We start from the raw sequence: 20,624 nt of genomic DNA, 5'->3' as shown, positions 1-20,624 counted from the left end.
ACCAAGCATGAAGTCAAAAAAACTGTCTGTAGACCAGCGAGACAGGATTGTCTTGAGGCACAAATCTGGGGAAGGACACAGAAAAATATCTGCTGCTTTGAAGGCCCCAATGAGCACAGTGGCCTCCATTATTCGTAAATGGAAGACACTTGGAACCACCAGGACTCTTCCTAGACCTGGCCGGCCTTCTAAACTGAGCGATCGGGGAAGAAGGGCCTTAGTCAGGGAGGTGACCAAGAACCCGATGGTCACTCTCTCAGAGCTCCAGCATTCCTCTGTGGAGAGAGGAGAGCCTTCAAGAAGGACAACCATCTCTGCAGCAATCTACCAATCAGGCCTGTATGGTAGAGTGGCCAGACGAAAGCCACTCTTTAGTAAAAGGAACACGGAAGCCCGTCTGGAATTTGCCAAAAAGCACCTGAATGACTCTCAGACCACGAGAAACAAAAATCTCTGGTCCGATGAGACAAAGTTTGAACTCTTTGGTGTGAATGCCAGGCGCCATGTTTGGAGGAAACCAGGCACCGCTCATCACCAGGCCAATACCATCCCTACAGGGAAGCATGGTGGTGGCAGCATCATGCTGTGGGGATGTTTTTCAGCAGCAGGAACTGGCAGACTAGTCAGGATAGAAGGAAAACTGAATGCAGCAATATATAGAGATATCCTGGATGAAAACCTGCTCCAGAGCGCTCTTGAGCTCAGGCTGGGGCGGAGGTTCATTTTTCAGCAGGACAACGACCCAAAGCACACAGCCAAGATCTCAAAAAATTGGATTCAGAACCACTCAGTGAATGTCCTGGAGTGGCCCAGAGTCCAGACTTGAATCCAAACGAACATCTCTGGAGAGATCTGAAAATGGCTGTGCACAAACGTCTCCCATCCAACCTGATTGAGCTTGAGACTTATTGCAAAGAAGAATGGGCAAAACTGCCTAAATATAGGTGTGCTAAACTTGTGGGATCATATTCAAAAAGACTTGAGGCTGTATTTGCTGCCAAAGGTAGTTTAACAAAGTATTAAGCAAAGGCTGTGAATACTTATGTAAATGTGATTTCTTAGTTTTCTATTTTTAATAAATTCAAAAAACGTAAAAAAAAAAAACTTTCACATTGTCATAATGGAGTGTTTTGTGTAGAATTTTGAGATAAGAGATTAAATTAATACAATTTGGAATGAGGCTGTAACATAACAAAATGTGGAAAAAGTGAAGCGCTGTGAATACTTTACGGATGCACTGTATATTAAATCAGTAATTCAGACTGTTTGTACGGCTTCCATCAGGAAAACAGTACAAGAACATCCGCTCTAGGGATCGACCTATATGGGTTTTTCAGGGCCGATACGACTATTAGTATCAAGAGGAGGTCAATAACCAATATTTGGAGATGATTTTTGTTGCCGGTAAAAGTTTAAGATTTAGCAATAATGTAAAAAGAAAGAAAAAATATTTTTATGAATTCAAATAAAACACAAGTAGCTTTCTGAAACCTATTGCAGTAAATAAATAAGAATTTCAACACATCTAACATGACTAATCTTTTACTTAAACTGAAAACTAACAGTGCAGGAAATAGTATTAGGCTTAGCAGAAACTTGTATAAAGGTACATAAAAACTCATCTCCTCAAACTTTTGACAAAAACTTCAATAAATAAATTACAATACAACAACACGACTTAAATTAACTTAAAACAAAAAATCCAAAAGAATTTCAATTGGGCACGCCTGTTATGGGGTCAGATTGACAAATAAGTGTTATAAAAACTCATCACTTCCACTTTAGCATGCTTTTTATGCTCTTGCTTAGTCACAGACACGTTTGATTGGCAAAATAAGTTTACGATGAGATCTAATTTATTAGTCTCCACCTGAACGTACCTCTCTAAAACAAGTTAACTCCACATTTTACACTCTCTCCTAATCACAACACGCTTTTCTATTAAGGACACGGGCATGTCGGGACATGTAAGCTGAGCTGCCACTCTATCCGGCTTCAGTGGCTCCACCTGTGGGTTATGGACTGTGTCGGAGGTTCTAAACTTGTATACTGCCAGCTGTAGGTTTTAGACTGTGCAGATATGAGTCGATTTTTGCAATCGGGAGATAGAATAAGAGCTTGCTCTGTCCACTCCACGCATCGGCCCGGTATTGCAGTACCTCCGGGATCGGTACATTCGTACTGATCGCTGCTTGGCTCTGTGGCTAGGACCTTGACTCACCCTTCTTTTCAACATTTACATGCTTCCATAAGGTGACATTATTCGCAAGTACAATATCAGCTTCCACTGCTACGCAGACGACACTCAACTCTATCTTCCGTTGGAGGAATCTTCCACACTAAACTGTGGAAATTTGGAGGCCTGCCTCACTGAGATAAAAGAGTGGATGTCACTCAATTTCTTGCGTCTTAACTCTGAAAAGACCGAAATGTTAGTCATTGGTCCATCTAAATGCCGTGACTTATTCTCAAAAACTGCTGTGAACATTGACAAATGACAAATGTCACATCACACAGAGTGACTCAGTTAAAAATTTAGGTGTCATATTTGACCCTGATCTAACCTTTGAGATGCATGTAAAGAAAATTACTAGAACCGCTTTCTTCCATCTTCGTAACATTGCCAAAATCCGTTCAATACTGTCTCAGTCTGATGCGGAAACTATAATTCATGCATTTGTTACCTCCCGTCTCGATTACTGTAATGCACTACTCTCCGGTCTCCCGAAGTCCAGAATCAAGTCTCTTCAGCTAGTACAAAATGCCGCAGCGAGGCTTTTAACTAGGACAAAAAAGTACGATCACATAACACCGATTTTGGCTAACTTGCACTGGCTCCCAGTTAGCCAAAGATGTGACTTCAAGGTTCTCTTAGTATTGTACAAAATCATACATGGACTTGCTCCCTCTTATCTTTCAGATCTGATCTGCCCCTATGTCCCGGTCCGAAGCCTACGATCTGAGAGTGCCGGTCTTCTGGTGATCCCGGGAGCAAAGAAGTGTTCTGCTGGTTCGAGAGCGTTCTCCATCCGGGCACCGGTGCTGTGGAATGCTCTTCCCCCTGAGATCCGATCTGCAACCTCAGTGGAAATGTTTAAATCTAAACTTAAAACTCACTTCTACTCCATTGCATATGAATAATAGCCTACTCTTCTTGTCGGCTGAAAAATAGTCTGTGTAACATAGTGTACTAATCTGTGAAGCCCTTAGAGACTTATTGTGATTAAGGGCTATACAAATAAAAATGACTTGACTTGACTTGACTTGACTCAGCCTCTTGGCTGAGAGCAAGTGTCTCGGCCCCTTGGCTTTGTAGCGTATTATGATTTGACCAGTAATGGATAATGGATAATTGATAAAGAATATCGAACAATAAACCATACATGCAACCCCCCCCCCCCCCCCCCCCCCTACTCGCTTATCTAATCAGAAGGGGTGGGTAGCAGGAGGGAGGAGGAGGGGAGGGGAGGAGTAGGAGCAAAAGAGAGAGTCTCGGCTGCATGAGACATAATAATTGTCCCGTCAAATGAAAAAAAAATGCAGATACCGATATCTGTCAAATTCTCAAATATTGGTGCTGATAATCGGTCGCCCGATGATTTGATGACATCTCATCCGTGCCATTACAGACTGGGAGGCATTTTTTTTCTCCCAATTTAACCTGCCTTTGTAAACACTCTACACTCAAACAAAAATTGCATTGGCATGTTATGTTAATGACAATCAAGACAATTTTGAATCTTGAATTTTCAGTTGCCATCCTGCCTTACCTCATCTGTCAGAGCGTAGATATAGATCTGTCCTTCAGACTTCTCCTGAGGCTTATAGAACATTGGCGCTCCCACCAGAAGAAAATCACTGTCACCATCTGAGTCCACATCTACGGTACAAATGTCTGCCCCAAAGTATGAGCCGATCTGTTCATTTTGGAAAACAACATTTGCAGGGTTATATCATTGCTTTGTTTCAACATTACAACATGAAAGAGAGAATGGGATTCAAGGTATTCAATACAGTGATCCCTCGTTTATTGTAAGGGTTTGGTTAAAAAGGAACCCGTGATAGTTGAAGTAGAAACATTTATTTATTTATAATTATCATACAAATTAATGCTGAACAATGTGTTCAAATAAAAAAAACAAAAGCTTTTTACCAGCCCAAGCATTTGTTGAACAAATAAAAGGACTGTATACTCTTAACATTGATTTATTTATGACCAATGAATACAATCTTTGGGACTGTCTAGAGTGCAGAACACAATGCATGATACAAATCCGTAAAACAGAGAAACCGTAAAGAGTAAACTGGGTTAAGTATACGCAGTGTTCATTTTAGCTCTGAAAAGTGATGGGTCCCAGAGACTCGCATGTTCATAAATCTATGGGTCCCAACAGAGATCTCTGGGTCCCCAAAATTTAGTGTTATCGTGGTTGAAATTGTAAATCGGCGACAAATATATAATATAAATATATATATTCATTCAGTTTTAATCATCACAGTGTATTGGTAATACAAATCAGTTATCACTTATTGTACATTATACAAAATATTATTGCTAAAATAATTATATTAATCTATATTTTCATTCACCTTTAATCATCACAGTTATTTGGTAATACAAAGCAGTTATTACTTCAAATTTTTCAGTTTATATATTTTTCGTGGTTTGCTGTCCCGCCATAGTTGTAATGCCTTCTCAAAGTCCAATCCATTATCATCCTCCTCATAGCGTAACCAGGAATATGATTTAGTCAATTTTTGCAGAAAGGTCCTTTTCTTGCTAGTATTCTTTTGTTTATTTTCTTTTGTCAAATCGTTCGCTTCAAAACACGTGTTTTCCTTGCCTTCGCGGTCTTCTGAAGAATTTCTGAGCCGTTTTTTCGTGCCGGAATTATTGTCATTGTTACCACTTTCTGTGTTATGTTTCGACTTATGACCGACACTGAAGAAATTACCATTTTTTTGTTGATTTGCACCTAATACCAATTGTTTTTTCGGAAGCATACTTCTCTTTCACTCGACAACAGCCACAACAATGACGTCATCTCGAAGCAACGAGATCTCGTTTGCCGAGATCGGCGCGAGACCAAAACAACAATGGCGGATCTGCCTGACAAAAAGTTTGGAGTGCGGTAAATCTTTGTTAAAAAAAAAAAAAAGTAATCGGGTAATAAAGACAATTTGGTGTCAAAAACGTTGCGTCCCAGGGACGCACGTTGATTTGACCCAATGCGTTACAAACGAGAACACTGGTATACATATGGAGTTTACCAACCTGCTCCCCGTTTATTCTCTGTGCTACGTTCCAGCTGCTGCCATTACTCTTAAAGAGTACGATTTGTCCTGCATGCTGAAATCTTGGTGCACCCGTGAAATATAAAGGAACCCCGTTCATCTGTCCCACAGATATTGAGTATCCTGCACAAACAGACATTTAAATATTCAATATTTAATATTCTTGAATGCATACATAACCATGTGAAAATGGTCCACCAAGCCTTAATCAATATTGTAGACATAATTGTCTACATTTAAATGCAATTTTGTTTGGCTTTACGGGGAGATAGGCAAGTCAATAAATTCATCAAAATGTGATTGATAATTAAAAAAGGGTTTTTTTTTTCGTTTTTAGTGTCTTATTTTTTCATATTTGCAATTTTAATCAATTTAGTATTTGTTTTACTTGATTTGATAATCTGGTTATTTGTGTTTATTTATCTTTTTTTAACAATTTTTTATTCATTTTTTATATGTGTGTTTTTGTCTCATTTTGTATTAGATTTTGCAGCCATCAAGTCAAGGACTAATAGATTGAAAGGCAGCTTCTACCCAAGGACAATAATCACACTCAATGTATCAAAACAAAAACACTGGTTAACCATGCTTTAGACTGGGATTATCTGAAAACGACAAGGTATGGTTCATAGTTATTTTTATACTATTGCCCTTAACTTGTCATCTTAAACTGGGGTATTTAGCTTGAACCTTTTCATGCACCATCAGGATGAATGAAACCTTTTGTCACGAGGTGGCAGACAGACCCAAACGCACGAAACAAGGGCTGTGGTCAAACCCCACTAGGGGGTACATTTATTTAAACAGCAACAAAATACTTTATCGGCGAGATGGGGGTTTGAGACCAAAGTTGCAGAGGAGGAGATCTTGAGAGGTATGCTTGCAAGGGAAACTAGAGAGGGGTTCTTAGTGTGAAACTTGAAGGGAAGATTTGGGACTACCTTAAGGAAATAGCGTGGGTGAACGATCATGGGACAAAGAGGGGACCAAAAGAGGGATTGGTGTGGTGGGTCTTGGAGTGGCGAGACTGGAACGAAGTTGGAATTGAAGAAGGTGGTCGTGGGAGGCGAATCTGGCCGTTTTCGTGAGTGAAAGTTTTCAGGAATAAAAACGGTTAAGCAAGGTGGGGTGAGAGCCCGGGGTATTTAGAGTAGAGTTTGCTCATTATTCAATTGAAAACACATGGCGAGAGGACAAGTGAAGGGACTGCATAATAGGATGAAGCTGCAGTCTTTTTGGGAAAAGAGGGACTGCAGGCACCAAACCATGACACCTTTCAATTTTATTGTGCATTTGAGGAGTCTCAACGACAATAAATTCTATTGTATTGCATTCTATTGTGATTTCCTGTTAATTAATTTTTTGTGCGTTGTTTTGTTTGATTTTTCTCAACTTTGCTTTCTGACTTTATTTTTCAATTTATTTTTGTGTTCTTGTCAAGTCAAGTCAAGTCATGTTTATTTGTATAGCCCTTAATTATATGAATCCATTATTATTATTATTATTTATCATTATCATCATTATTTTATTATTTTATTATTTCATTGTCTAGGGGAGAAACAAATGTAGTAATGTAATTGAACCGGTCCAGTTTAAATTTTGCATATGTATGAAGTATCTCGTTTCATGTTTGTTGTTTTGTTTTTCTTACAATAAAAACTCCATATAATTTCTTTGTTTCTGTGACATAAAAAAGGGGGTAGTTATAAATAAATAATTTATTGTGCTTTATCTATCGGACTCCTGCAAAAAAATGATCTGGAATGGCAGGGTTGTTCTTTTTATTTATTTATTTATTTATTTCAAACTATTATTATTATTATTATTGCCTTTTCTTGTTCTTCTTTTTGGCTCACTGTTTGTTTTGAATGCTATTTTGCACTTTTGTTTGTTATTTTTACTCTTATAACGCTGAAACTTTTACTCTTAGAGGGTCACCCCTCTCGAGGGATATGACCAGGTTAAGTAGATAGACTCTTATAATACTTTTTACTTTATTATCCCTATTGGCAAATTATGTTGATGTTCCTTCCACTCTCCTTTGGGCTGATTCGCTCCTTGTAACCTAGGAGATTTAATTAAAAGAAAATTGTTGGAGTAACAGTAAAAGCGATATTTGCGCAGATTCTAAATGTAAAATCATGGTTCATGATTCACGTATCCCTTAACCCTTAATCCCTGTGGTGTATCTCTGGCAAGTACACCCATCCCTTTCCAGGCCGGTTTTGGAGGTAGGGGTTTGCTCCCCTACATGGAACATGTAGGACAGGTTTCCGTGTTTACCAGTAGCAGGAGCAGCCTCCTGATCCGACTCAAATACAGTGGGACCTCGCTACTTCGCGGTTCCACGTTCAGAGCTTCGCGGGTCTAAAAAATAATAATAGAAAAATACATACATATACACATATATATATATATATATATATATATATATATATATATATATATATATATATATATATATATATATATACATACATATATATATATATATATATATATATATATATATATATTTATTTATTTTTATTTTTATTTTTTATTTTTTTTTAAAGCATTTTTGAAGGGGCGTCGCTACTTCGCGGATTTTCACTTTTCGCGGGTATTTTGGTCCCCATTAACAGCGATAACCGAGGGATTACTGTACAGCAATGTAAAATGGAAATTACAATATGTATTGTAAGCAACAGTAAAGGATGGTGGCTTTGGTTTTTAGTTGGTTTTGATTAGAGGTCTCCAACGTGGTGCCCTTAGCCACTACGATGCTACCTGAGGAAATTTGAACTGTGCCCTGGAGATTTTTCTTGGCCAGTCCTTATGATCTTTTGACGTGACCATACCACTGAAATTTCTGTCCGCGCACAGTTGACAACAGTTGTTTGAAGAGTACAATGTGCCCTCTGATGGTGTTGCGCACTGTTTTGTTTGACACATATTTCCTGTAGCATAGCATTTCCAAGGCCTGGATTTCCTTTTCCAGTTTTGTTGTGAGAGCCTATGTCTTGCAATAATAGAGGAAGATGGAAGTAACCAGCGCTTCAATGAGTCTGATCTTTCACTGCTATGTTCTTGTCCTTCGAGATGGCTTCAAGTCTTGCAAGTGCGGCTGTGGTTTAAGCTAAGCATCAACCTTATTTAACTATACTTTCAATAATTAACCTGATAATAACATAGTAACCACATGGTAATAACCTGATCAGTTGTTATTTTAGTAAAGCATGTAAAACTGGTTGCACTTTGCGCTAATTCGTAACAAAACATAGCTCTCAGCTCGACACCTGGTTTTGATTGTATTTGATTGGCACAAAAAAAACATTTGATAAAGTTACAGGCCCACATGGACACCGACATGTCTCACTCATGTAAAAGGGAAGGAGAGGATACCCATGTATGAGTCCATCTGCATTTGCGCATCTTCAATCTGTGTTTCAGTTTGATCTCGACGCTCATACAGAGCTCCTCGCCAGCTGTTCGATCCCACCGATCCCAGAAGAAGAGTATCCTGTCATGGACAAGCACAGTAATTTAATTTGAGCATTGTGTAGGTCGTCATATCCACAAAAGGAAAGTCTCCAGTCACTACGATTGAGAGTTTACAGAGTTTGCGTACTTTATAGAAGGCAGAACTAAAGCCTCTCTGTGACATTTCATTGGTCATATCTTGAGCCCGAGCCACTTTAGTCTCTCCTTCTATTTTGAAGATGTGCTTTTGAAAGTTTTCCAATAATCCAGTCAACCCTTCGTAATTCTCAATTTTAAAGGCGTAGTTGTCCTTGGGGTCCGAGGCAATTGTCTTCACTTCACTCAGGCTCTTTATTTTTACCTGAAACCACAACACAGATATTTTGTAATTGTATTCAGTGCAGATTCCGATTTGAGTAAACATGCATTATGTGTTTTTCAAGTTAAGTGATATTACTTTCAACTATAAATGTGAATTTCTCTCTAACCCCAATAACAAAGCGAATGATGCCTTTTTCACTATAGGTTTGGATAATGTTGTAATCTTCGTCGGCATCACTCGGATTTCCATCAGTGATAAGGACCAGAACCTTTGTTGCATCAGAAGAGGCACCTGCATTTTTGTTTTCAAAGAGGTTTATCCTGTTGGAAAGCAGGACAATGTTAGTTTTGCAGCCAGACCGTTTTTGGAGGTACTCAAGCACCCAGGCGTCCCCCAAAAGATAGCATTTCTAAAGCTCTCTTTTCCTTAATAGGCTCAAACATGATGAAAAATGCAAGATTTTAAAAAAATTAAAGCAAAACAGAAGTATGAAAAACGCAGCGTTGGAAATACCCCACTATCTTGAAATGGTTCAGTCCACTTTATTCATAGCAATGCTCTCTTAAATAAAACCCATCCACAATAAAAATAAAATTAAAATGTATTCTGATATTTATGTATTTTTTCCTCATGAGATAACCACATTATCATCACAATTTGATGGATTACCTATAAACCATCTACTGTTAAAAAAAGTTATGAATTGATGCAAATTTTTTGAAAATGATTTCTTAATTTTTTGGTAATAAAACAGCTTGTATTTGAGAACACAGAGGTAGGTTATTTACTTATTATTTTCTTCCTTATTACCTGTTTAGATAAAAATAAATGAATGAATACATAACCAGGCAGATACCCTGGGGGCTCAGCACCCCCAAAGCTCTGAACCTAAAATTGCCCCTGGTTTGTAGATTACAAGGAAAATCTTATTTTATGAAAATTGATAAGTATTCATGGAAATCAATTGGAAATATTATTCTGTCCTTTTCAGCCAAGTCATGTACACAAGTCTGTTCCTAGATCCGCCCTTCCTTCTGTTCTCTCTTCCGTACCATGTGAACTCTTGTTCTACCAATGCTCTTTCACTTTTCCCAACTTTAACCTTATTCACTTACTTAATATTTGTCATGCTCTGGATATGAAACACCTAAGACTCAAACTGTTTTCATCATCATTCAAACAATAGACAGATAGTCTCTTGCCTAAAAGTTAGCTGGGCACCAACTTTTCTGGTCTCCTAAGCGCTTGGTACTCAGGTGGGTGGATGCTTTTGTTTTGTGCTTCTTGTGAGAATCAGAACTTTACTACTTTTTTTCTGTTTCATTCCCAATACTATTCCACCAAAGCGTATTTAAACATCTTGAATAATTGTCAACATTCAAACTTTGACGTAAAACCATTCTCTTGGGACCGGGGTCAGCAACGTATGGCTCAGGAGCAGCTTGGGCCTCTTTAGCGCTACTGAGTGGCACTTTTTTATTGATGTCAAATTTTATTAATTGCTTTTATCGTCTTTTATTGTTTTTTTTTTGTTTGTTTTTTAACATATTTATTCTCTGTTATTACTGTAAAAAGACTTTGGTACATCGAAAGTATTGTTATAAAGGGATGTATAAATAAAGTACACATTTAAATTTACATTTAATATGGTTTCTGTAGGAGGGCAAACAATACAAAAACACTTTTAACATTTTCCAATGCTACAAAATGTGTGGAATATATCCTGTGGTACCTTTCAACTAGGGGTGTAACTATGTAACTATAGGACGAGAAGGAAGATCAGCTAGGAGTTTACGGATGGGAATTGACAGGTTTGACTGCCGCTCTCTCACTGGTTACGTTGTCCCTCAACTCTTTCAGATTTGATTTCCCCCTATGTTACGGTCCGAAGCCTTCACTCTGAAAATGCTGGTCTACTAGTGATCCCAAGAGCCAAGAAGAGATCCGCAGGTTCGAGAGCGTTCTCCATTCGGGCCCGGGTGCTGTGGAATGCTCTTACCCCTGAGATTCGATCTGCAACCTAAGTGGAAATGTTTAAATCTAGGCTTAAAACACACTTCTATTCTATGGCATACAAATAACCTATATTTTACGTTGACAATATCTGTGTATTATTTGTTATTGCAACATCCATTGCAGCCTGGTCATCCTGGAAGGAGGATTACACCTCATGTGCAGTCCCTTCAAGGTTCTTTATTTTCCTCATGTTGAGGTTTTTGAGGTTTTCCTTGCCCTCATGTAGGTTTTAGACCAGGGGATGGTGTCATAATAGTCTGTGGTTTGCAATAATCTGTGGTCTGGGCAGCCCTTTGAGACTCTGTGATTAAGGCTATACAAATAAACATTACTTTACTTGACTTGTAAAAGACGAGATACAGGTTGTCGCTTTGGATGCAGCGAAGACATAAATTGTGACGTGAAGAGAACTTGGCTGCAATGCAAAACGCAGACGCATTTCTCCTCTGCTTGTTTTCCACTCTCTCCGCAGTGTTAGAACAGCTCAGTCTTTTAAAGGAGCAGTGTCACAAGCCAGGCTGGGGCTGTTTTATACAAACCAGCAGTTAAAAGGTAAGAAGAGAAAAACTTACTGCACCAAAATCAAAATAAAATTGTCTTAATGTGATTTATTTACTTTACCTTTTCAAAAGGCCTGCTATTTTATTTTTATGAATGGATGCTGTGTTTTATTGCATTTTTTTGATTGCCCAGATAAGGGGCAGTGGAATGAAATGAAATGATCTGCATTTATATAGCGCTTTTTAACTCAATGAAGACTTCCCAAAGCGCTTTACAATGTGCTTCACATTTACCCATTCACCCACACTCACACACCAATAGCGCCAACCTGCTTATTGGGGGCATTAGACGTTCAGTGTCTTACCCAAGGACACTTCGACATGTAACACGGAGGAAACGGGATTCGAACTGCGATCTCTTGATCCCAAGACGAGCGCTCTACCTCCTGAGCTATTGCACGTTCCATTTTGTTTTTTCGAATCATCAGAATAAAAATGACATTTTTTTTTTCTTTATTGCAATTCTTTTGCAAATCTTATCAAAGCAATGAAACATACAGTAATTAATCAATATCCTACTGAAGTTAAACTCGAGGTGGTATCCTACAACAGAGTAGTCAAGTGTTGCATCATTCTCCATAGGATGTCTCACCACCGCATATCCTCAGTAGGGTCGCGGGGTGCTGGAGCCCATCCCAGCAATCATCGGGCAGTGGGCAGGGGACACACTGAACTGGTTGCTAGACAATCGCAGGGCACACAGGGACAGGCAACTCGCTCGCTCATTCACACCTAGGGACAATTTGGACCGGCCAATCCACCTGAAATGCATGTCTTTGGAATGTGGGAGGAAACCAGAGTGCCCGGAGGAAACCCACGCAAGCACGGGGAGAACATACAAACTCCTCACAGGAAGTCCGGTAGCTGGCTTTAAACCCACACAGGAGGTTCCCAAGACCTTAGAACTGTGCCGCACACGCGCTAACCACTGCGCCGCTGTGCTGCCCTCTCCATAGGATGTGTTTCATCCAATTAATCATTATGATAGTAGGCTAATATAGCTAATAAAGACACATACAGTGTTCAGTCATTCAAACATTTAATGTAACGTTTTTTTAAGGCTTTTAATTTTTTTGCGGCTCAAGACAAATTTGTTTTTTTTGGTCCAGTATGGCTCCAACCCCATGTCTAAGGTAAAATTAACCTTGTGAAATGTGTGTTCTAAATCGGTACTCAGGTTTAATTGAAAATTGTAATGTATTCATATAACTCACAAGACAAATTGAAGGGCTTCGTGGGTGTTGGTGAGGCTCTCCATGTGACGTTCCATTTTTAGTTTTTGGCGTGCCCTTCCATATTGATAGTCAATGAAATTAAAGACTGTCCTGGGATTTGTGGCAAACTGAACCGCGGCAAACTACAACACACACAAACACAGAAAACTTTATGGTTAATGATACAAAACCTCATGTCAAAAAACGAACATTGCATAGTTTTTTATTTTGTTTTTAACAATGTTCTGGACAAAAATGATTCTAACGTATAAGTGATGTTTGTCTTCAAATGGATGTCTTGGTACATTGTTAAACGTGAGAAATGAGAATATCAAAGCTGTCGTTGTGCAAACTCGGGTACCTTGCTTTTGTCTTTAAAGTGTCGACATCACAACCATTTATGAAGCACCACTGACCTTGATCGATGTCTTTTCGAGACTGCCCATTATATCCAGGATAAAATCTTTATTCTTTTCAAAGTCATTTTCGCTCATGCTTCCTGACCCATCAAAGAGAAAGACCAGATCAACAGTCTTCTTCTTGCATTCTAGGAGGACAATATATAATTTGCCAATTAATACCTGTTACGTTATGGAAGAAGAATTTGAAGCACTTTTGGACAAAACAACTTCAGTTTTGTACTGCCTTAGTTAGTGTTGAAGCAGTTAATATATTTTACCTTGAAAAATTGGTTTGAATGAAGCAATCTCATCAAGATCCTCTGTCATCTTATAGCACACACTGTTCAGGTAAAAGTTCTCATAACATTCGTGAGCTACATATGGGCTGCAAACCTTCACAATGACATGGGTGACAAAAGGTATAGCCAAAATATCCTCATCATCATGTCCCTAAATGTTGTAGTTAGAACAGAGGTCGGGAACCTTTTTGACCCAAGGAGCCATAAAGCAAAATTTAAAACATTTTTAAAATTAAAAAAGCCACACCATACATTTTAAGACAAAAACCAGCTCTCCAGACAAAAGCTAATTCTTCAGCACATTTTGTTTCACTGTGTCAATTGATGATTTGATCAAATCCATGTAATAATAATGCCAAAACCTGTCTCCCATATCAATATGTATATACCAATTAACTTCCTCCCACAGCTACTCAAGAGTTTTTTTGTAAAAATGTCACAAAATGCTGCAAAGGAGGGTGCCAAGGTTTTTACCTTCAGTGCAGACGGGGCTGGGCGAGGAGATGTTCGCGTGTCTATAGTGTGTATATCTGTGTATAGCTCCACCTATTCCTACTCCTCACCCAATCAAATTTCTCTGAGTGTTTTGCTGGCGTTTTGGGTGTTAAGAGTGTTTTTTGTGGGGTTTCATTATAAAGTATCTCAACAGTGAACATACTGTACATAGTTTAACAAGCTTCCATTGAAAGGATTTCTTAGCTACAAACTGCCAAAACGACTTAGGTTGGTGTGTTGTAAGTGTAATACCCTAGCTGTAGACTGTGGTTAAAAATGTGTCCCCATATATAATGGACAGTACCTGATGTTATTTCAAAATTTTAATCTAATCAAGTGACTTTTGAACACTGCAAAGAAATGTGCTATGGTCAAGTTTTATCTCCGAGCCATGATGTACTCAAGAAACAAATCATATCGGGCTCGAGATCAATAGTTTCCCGACCCCTGAGTTACAAGCTATAGTATTTCATTGTACATATTTATTTATAGTTATTTGGAATGGCAAGATAAGAAAATGCATTTTGACGTTAAAGTTTAAAAAAAATGATGCTGCTTTAATATGGCAAAACATAAATTTTGCATTCTTACAGTGAACTGGGAGTTTATCAGGTCTTCAGCTATGGACAGTCCAAGGTGCTTGACTTGTACTTCTTTGTCATCAATGAAAAATCCTGTAATAAGCATAAGTTGAACACTGTAAGTAACGATGTGCTTGAGATTGACATTTTGGGAGGCAAGTGCTCAGATGTAGGAAAAATTGGTGTAATTGTAATATATAAAGAATTAATTTTAATGTGCAATTCCTTGCAATTGGCAGGAAACCAATCCAGGGTGTCCCTTGCCCGCTGATCCATGTCAGCTGTGATGGACTCCATTGGAAAGTAAATAAAATAATTTTTAATATGCACATACCGTATTTTCCGCACTATAAGGCGCACCGGGTTATAGGGGGCACCCCGAAAAAATAGTTTTTGGTCCTATATTTGACATACATAAGGCGCACCGGATAATAAGGCGCTACATCGTTCCAAATATCATTCGGAAGGTTAAAGTCTTGGGATTCAAGAAATGCCAACCATTCCTTAGTTTCTATTTTCTTTTTCGCTCACAACTTTACGGTGCATATGACAATAAACCCTTGGAATTGAGTTTAATTTAAAAATAGACACTCCATTCCATTCATTATCTGCACCACTTATCACAGAAACATCGAGTTCAGTCTGAAACAAGATACTGGGAAAATATATAGCCGGAGTAGCTCACCGAAGTCGTTGTGTTCAATAATAATGTGCAACCATGGTCCTCTTATATCCGTGAGTGTAGTAAATCCAGGAGAGTAAAATATTTACAAATACAGAATGGTAAAACATGTTTCCTCTATGCCGTAGACAACCACACATGCTATTCACTTTCATCTTTTTCGGCCAATTGCAGGCTTTGTTTTGCCCCTTTAGCCTATACAAGCCTGTAAATGATAAAAAGGATCCGCCCCCTTTACCTCCGAATAACTTTAGCCAATAGTGATCGATTCAAATGATGATTGACACATTGGTTAGCCAATGAAACGCCGGTATATAAATCCCAGCATACACCGCGGACTACTCGCGTTCGGGGGAAAATCTAGTCGGCGGCTGCTTGGATTAGTTGCAAGACTTTGCGACTTAATATTGATCCATAAATAAGGCGCACTGTATTATAAGGCGCATGGTCAGCTTTTGAAAAAAATAAAGGCTTTTAGGTGCGCCTTATAGTGCGGAAGATACGGTAATTTGAATGCAATCAAGACATTCATTTACAAAGTTATAAACAAGTTATTTTACTCAAAGGAGCAAAAATGTTTAAACTACAAAAAGTGTCTGTTATACAAAATTGCAGGTGCCCTGTTTTGTGTCAGCAACCAATTGCTTGATTTTGCCACCGTTTAGTCAGGAGATCAAGGTCCCGTTTTGCTCATCAGCATTTTTCAATTGTGCATTTTTTTTAAAAGGTTTTATGTGTATTATTTGCACATTCAAGAGTTTTAAAAAATGTGAAAGGCTTGGCAAAACAACTAGAAGAAAGATTTTGGTCACTTTGAGTCTCTGTAGTTTGTTTACATCCATGTGTTTTTTTACTACTCATTGTCAGTTGCAGTACACAATACACTTCCATCTAGTTGTCAAATAATAAAAAGTCCCTTTAACTTGTCAGGGTTTGGTGCCTGTGGTTCATCTTTTGATGGCAGATTTGCCCCATTCTCCAGTCCCTTTCACTTTTCCTCTCTCTAGGTGTTTGGAATTAGACAATCAGCCACCTCAAACGTAAATACTAAGGGCACCCACCTCACTTTGCATTTTGATTCCTGAAGACTTTCACTCACCAAAATGACTAGGGCTCCTCCTTCCCCTCCGCTCCACTCTTCATCCTCCTTCAGATTATTTCAGGTTCCAGTTTCTCCACTACAAGAACTGCCACTCCAACCCTCTTCTTAAAGGTAATCCCAACTCTCCTTTAAAATATTCTTTCCACCCCAAGATCCCCTCTAAAGTTTCCCTCCTTGTCCCAAGACCTGACACTTTAACGGTCTTCTTAAAGGTATTCCCAAGTTAAGTTTCCCTCTCAAGATCTCCTCCTCTACTGTCCCAGTCCCTCACCCACTTCTCGCAGGTAAAGCGTTTTGTTAATGCTGTTTAAATAAACGTCCCCCTTGTACGGTTAGAGCACATTCCTTTGTATCCCGTGTTTGGGTTTGTCTGACACCTAATGACGTAACTATTTTCTTAATACTACTTCATTTACAAATGGTGAAGAATATTCATAATATTTTTACCTGTCCAAAAAGCTAAACTAAATCGTTCTTTTAAAAAAAGAACTAGGATTAAAATGAGTGTGCAAATTTGTTGAGGAATTAGCTCATGGAGAACGGTAAACTATTAAATACCTAAAATAAATTTCAAAAGTGACATTTAAAAAGAAAAAAAAACTCATTTATACAGGGAAAAGTGTCATGAGCTGGAACACCACCCGTGGTGTATAGTTGCAGTCCAATTTTACCATTCATCCATACATGCAGGATTATTATAATATTTCTTACATATTGTAGTTTTTGATCATTATAGTGTTTTAGCGATAATGCATTCTCTTTTAAAGTAATGATTGGTGAAGCTGCTTATTGTTGCGCTCTATATCAGTGTTTTTCGACCAGTGTGTTGTGAGACCTCGTTTAGTGTGCCACTATCAAAAAAATGCAATTGCTCAATTTCATCATTGCAGGAAAAAAGTTTTCATTGTTCAGTATCTTTGCTTTGTTATATATATATATATATATATATATATATATATATATATATATATATATATATATATATATATATATATATATATATATATATATATATTCTAATTACCTGCTTATGCATTAGTACAAGAAAATACATTTTGTTAAAGCTGTTCAATATTGCACTGCAAAAAAATTAACAAATCAGATAACATAAGAATCCTACTCATATTTTCCTGTTAATTTCAATTTTCTTTCACAAAAAGAAAACAAAGATGGGAAAGTTATGAAATAGTGAATAAAAATGTTCTACTGGCAGATAATCTTTGCTCATTTTTAGTACAGTATTTGTTATTTTTCAAAACAATAAGAAAAAAACAAAGTAAAACATGTGGAAAATCCAAAATTCCAAGAAAATTATTAACCAAAATGAGTAACTTACCTCCACAGCCACCATGACTACATATGATTAAAGACAACTTTCGATTTAGGGCTACAAGATAAATAAATGGGATACTGTGTAATATTTGACCACTGGATGTTGCTGTTTATATGGTAGTTAAAGTATTTTAAATCAATATTTTTTCTTTAATAAACAACGGTTGTTTTTTTACCAGCAGGAAGCACTAAATAAACACAATGTCCCTTTAAGTTGGGAAAAAAAAACATAAAACTGAAGGTGCAAAATATTTTTTAAACATTCTCAAAGGGCAGTGTGCCTCAAGCTTTCTTTCATTAAAAAAGGGTGCCAGATACCTTTACATTTCATTTTGATTTGGACCTAGTTGTGCAAATAGATTGGTGTGTGAACTTGTCTTTACATCTGCATATTGACATGACAATCTGATATTATAAAACAAAAAAAGATTATAGTCGAATATTGCTAGACTGTACCTTGTGGGTTGAAGCACTTGGTAGTAGTATAGTTGTGGTCCAGTTTGCATACTGCTCCAGAGCCGTTATTCATTAGTGGTGCAGTGACAAGCACTCTGAGGATGAGGGAAACCCATGTAAATGTCATTTTCAACCAATTAGTTTATTTGGGTAAAATAATCAATGTCACTGATTGATGTGAAAGCAGAGGTTCATTTAATAGCAATCTGCAGAAGAAATCTTACCCTTTCTCAGAGTCAGACATGAATTGAAGCACTTTATACCCGAAGAAAGCTTTTTCATCACCGTCGTAGACGTCTGGATTTGTGGTGTCAATGTTGAATGCAAAATACACAGGTGGAGCTAAAAAAAGAGGTGGCATAGTGCTATTCATGTAAAAGAAAAACACATTTCAGCAAAGCATTTTTTTAAATCTGGATTTTATTTTTATGGCATTTTTCAGGCAATGAATTGCAACCCAAAGTGCTGTATTAAAGATGTGTAGAGTACTACACTGACAAAATCATTTCCCCTGATCGTTCCAATTACAGACTCTGCCAAGACCCACAATTCATTCATAAGACCCTTTTTTTCCTTAAGTGCACACCAGGGCCGATATACAGAGATTGCATTTTTTCACAGGTAGTAATGACAGAGTAATGACTTCACATCACAATTTATTTCTTTGCTGCATCCAAAGATTTGAACCCCAAAAATGTTAATTTGTACTCAAAAGATTAATGATTTGCATATGCTCATCATGTTTCATTCTAGAGATATATGTCAATGCGTGTCCAAATGAAAATTTGTCTATAATCACATTTTTAATTGGAGAACTTTATTTTGAAGCGCATCAACTGGAACTTCAAAAGGTCACAGTACATGCCTCTGGTGACATAGACATTAGCAGCATTTAAGAGCGCAGGTGCGAGCGACAGTCCTATCTGTTTTCTTTTTTTTTCATGCCCTGAGCAGGGCCCTGGTTGGCCTTTACCACCCTGGACCATGGGAAAAGAAGGCTGAAACATTGAGGAAGCCTTCCACATGGCAATTACGAGGCCTGGACAACCCGTGGATCAGTCCCTCCCTGTCGAACAGTTGAGAAGTCCCTAAGATCGTTTCCAAAAGGGGAGAAAAGATCTGTCTTTCGTCATGGACCATGCGGTCTTCCCTGCCCTCATGTGATGCTTTCTAACCCACTGTTAACCAGAAAACTGTCCTTGGTGCTGGGTATAAATATCATTCTGATAGGCTGTGAAATAATTCCTGACCATTTGAAATGAGTTGATTACTGGAAAAGTGGGCTTATTGATAAGCACTTTGATTCCTAATACATAATTTCTCCACCCCCTCAGTTCTTGTGTCAACAATGTCCTCTGTTATTTCTTTTGATTCAGTTTTCCTTACCATGTAAATAAATCATAGTTTGTCAGAGTCAAACCATGCTCACATTATTTATTTTTGTGCCCATATCAGTGATTTTCAACCACTGCACAGCAGGACACTAGTGTGCCATGAGAGATTGTCAGGTGTGCCATGGGAAATTATCCAATGTCACTTTTTAAAATTTAAAATTTCATAAAACGTTTATGAATCATTTTCTGCAAATATTATGTCATTGTCAAGTGTATGTGCTCTAAAAACAGCGGGTATTATAAATTATATTGTAATTAAACATACTGTTCAGTGTCATTTTATAACATTTTTGGTGAGTGGTGTGCCGCGAAATTTTTCCAATGTAAAAAAAACGTGCCCTGACTCAAAAAGGTTGAAAAACACTGGCCTATATATTTGTCTTTTGGACTGATCAATGAACTTAAATGAATAATTTAAAGCTACAAATAAAATATGTTGTGAGAATTGCTTCCTTCTTGATATCACAGAGACAAAAGAGGCTGTTTTGGGAAGTAATTAGGGTGTGAAAATCACGAGCACCACCTGTTGGCCGAATTGGTATGTTCGGAACCAAATCTGTCCATCCACTATCTGGACCGCTTATCCACAGTAGGATGGGGCGCTGAAGCCCATCCCAGCTGTCTTCAGGCAGTGGGCAGGGGACACCCGGAACTGGTTGCCAGCCAGTCGCAGGGCACACAGGAGCAGACAATTTGCTCGCTCATTCACACATAGGGACAATTTGGACCGGCCAATTAACCTGACATGCATGTTTTTGGAATGTGGGAGGAAACCGGAGTGCCCGGAGGAAACCCACGCAAGCACAGGGAGAACATGCAAACTTCACACAGGAGGTTCGATTTCATGACCTCAGAACTGTGCCGCACACGCGCTAACCACTGTGCCGCCGTGCTGCTCCACACCCTACGAGTGCGAATTAAAACTGGTGTAATGCGATCCCTCCTCCTGGCCCCTTAAGCACACGTCCTGCCGTTTTATTAGTAGCTGCAGGCTAGCAGTATTCTTTTTGTGC

General features: G+C 38.3%; 1 protein-coding gene and 1 pseudogene across 2 annotated transcripts in view; one reads left to right on the top strand and one right to left on the bottom strand.

Moving 5' to 3' along the window:
• LOC148361819 (integrin alpha-M) overlaps window positions 1–20,624 on the bottom strand; it is a 61,047-nt gene that overhangs the window by 35,265 nt on the left and 5,158 nt on the right. For both annotated transcript variants that reach the window (XM_088342621.1, XM_088342622.1), the window contains exons 3-13: window positions 18,442–18,559; window positions 18,218–18,312; window positions 14,656–14,738; window positions 13,549–13,663; window positions 13,286–13,416; window positions 12,870–13,012; window positions 9,246–9,399; window positions 8,906–9,118; window positions 8,680–8,797; window positions 5,276–5,418; window positions 3,771–3,917 (exon numbers count right to left, since the gene is read on the bottom strand). In XM_088342621.1, the coding sequence (XP_088198747.1) occupies window positions 3,771–3,917; window positions 5,276–5,418; window positions 8,680–8,797; window positions 8,906–9,118; window positions 9,246–9,399; window positions 12,870–13,012; window positions 13,286–13,416; window positions 13,549–13,663; window positions 14,656–14,738; window positions 18,218–18,312; window positions 18,442–18,559 (1,460 nt within the window). The remainder of the gene's footprint in view (window positions 1–3,770; window positions 3,918–5,275; window positions 5,419–8,679; window positions 8,798–8,905; window positions 9,119–9,245; window positions 9,400–12,869; window positions 13,013–13,285; window positions 13,417–13,548; window positions 13,664–14,655; window positions 14,739–18,217; window positions 18,313–18,441; window positions 18,560–20,624) is intronic.
• LOC148361820 (U2 spliceosomal RNA) lies at window positions 2,089–2,174 on the top strand (annotated as a pseudogene).

This window comes from Urocampus carinirostris, chromosome 8 (assembly GCF_059441175.1).
Source record: "Urocampus carinirostris isolate Australia breed hairy pipefish chromosome 8, RoL_Ucar_1.0, whole genome shotgun sequence".
Lineage (NCBI taxonomy): Eukaryota > Metazoa > Chordata > Actinopteri > Syngnathiformes > Syngnathidae > Urocampus > Urocampus carinirostris.
Note: the sequence above shows the minus strand (reverse complement) of the source record. Positions and strands in the feature narration are given on the sequence as shown.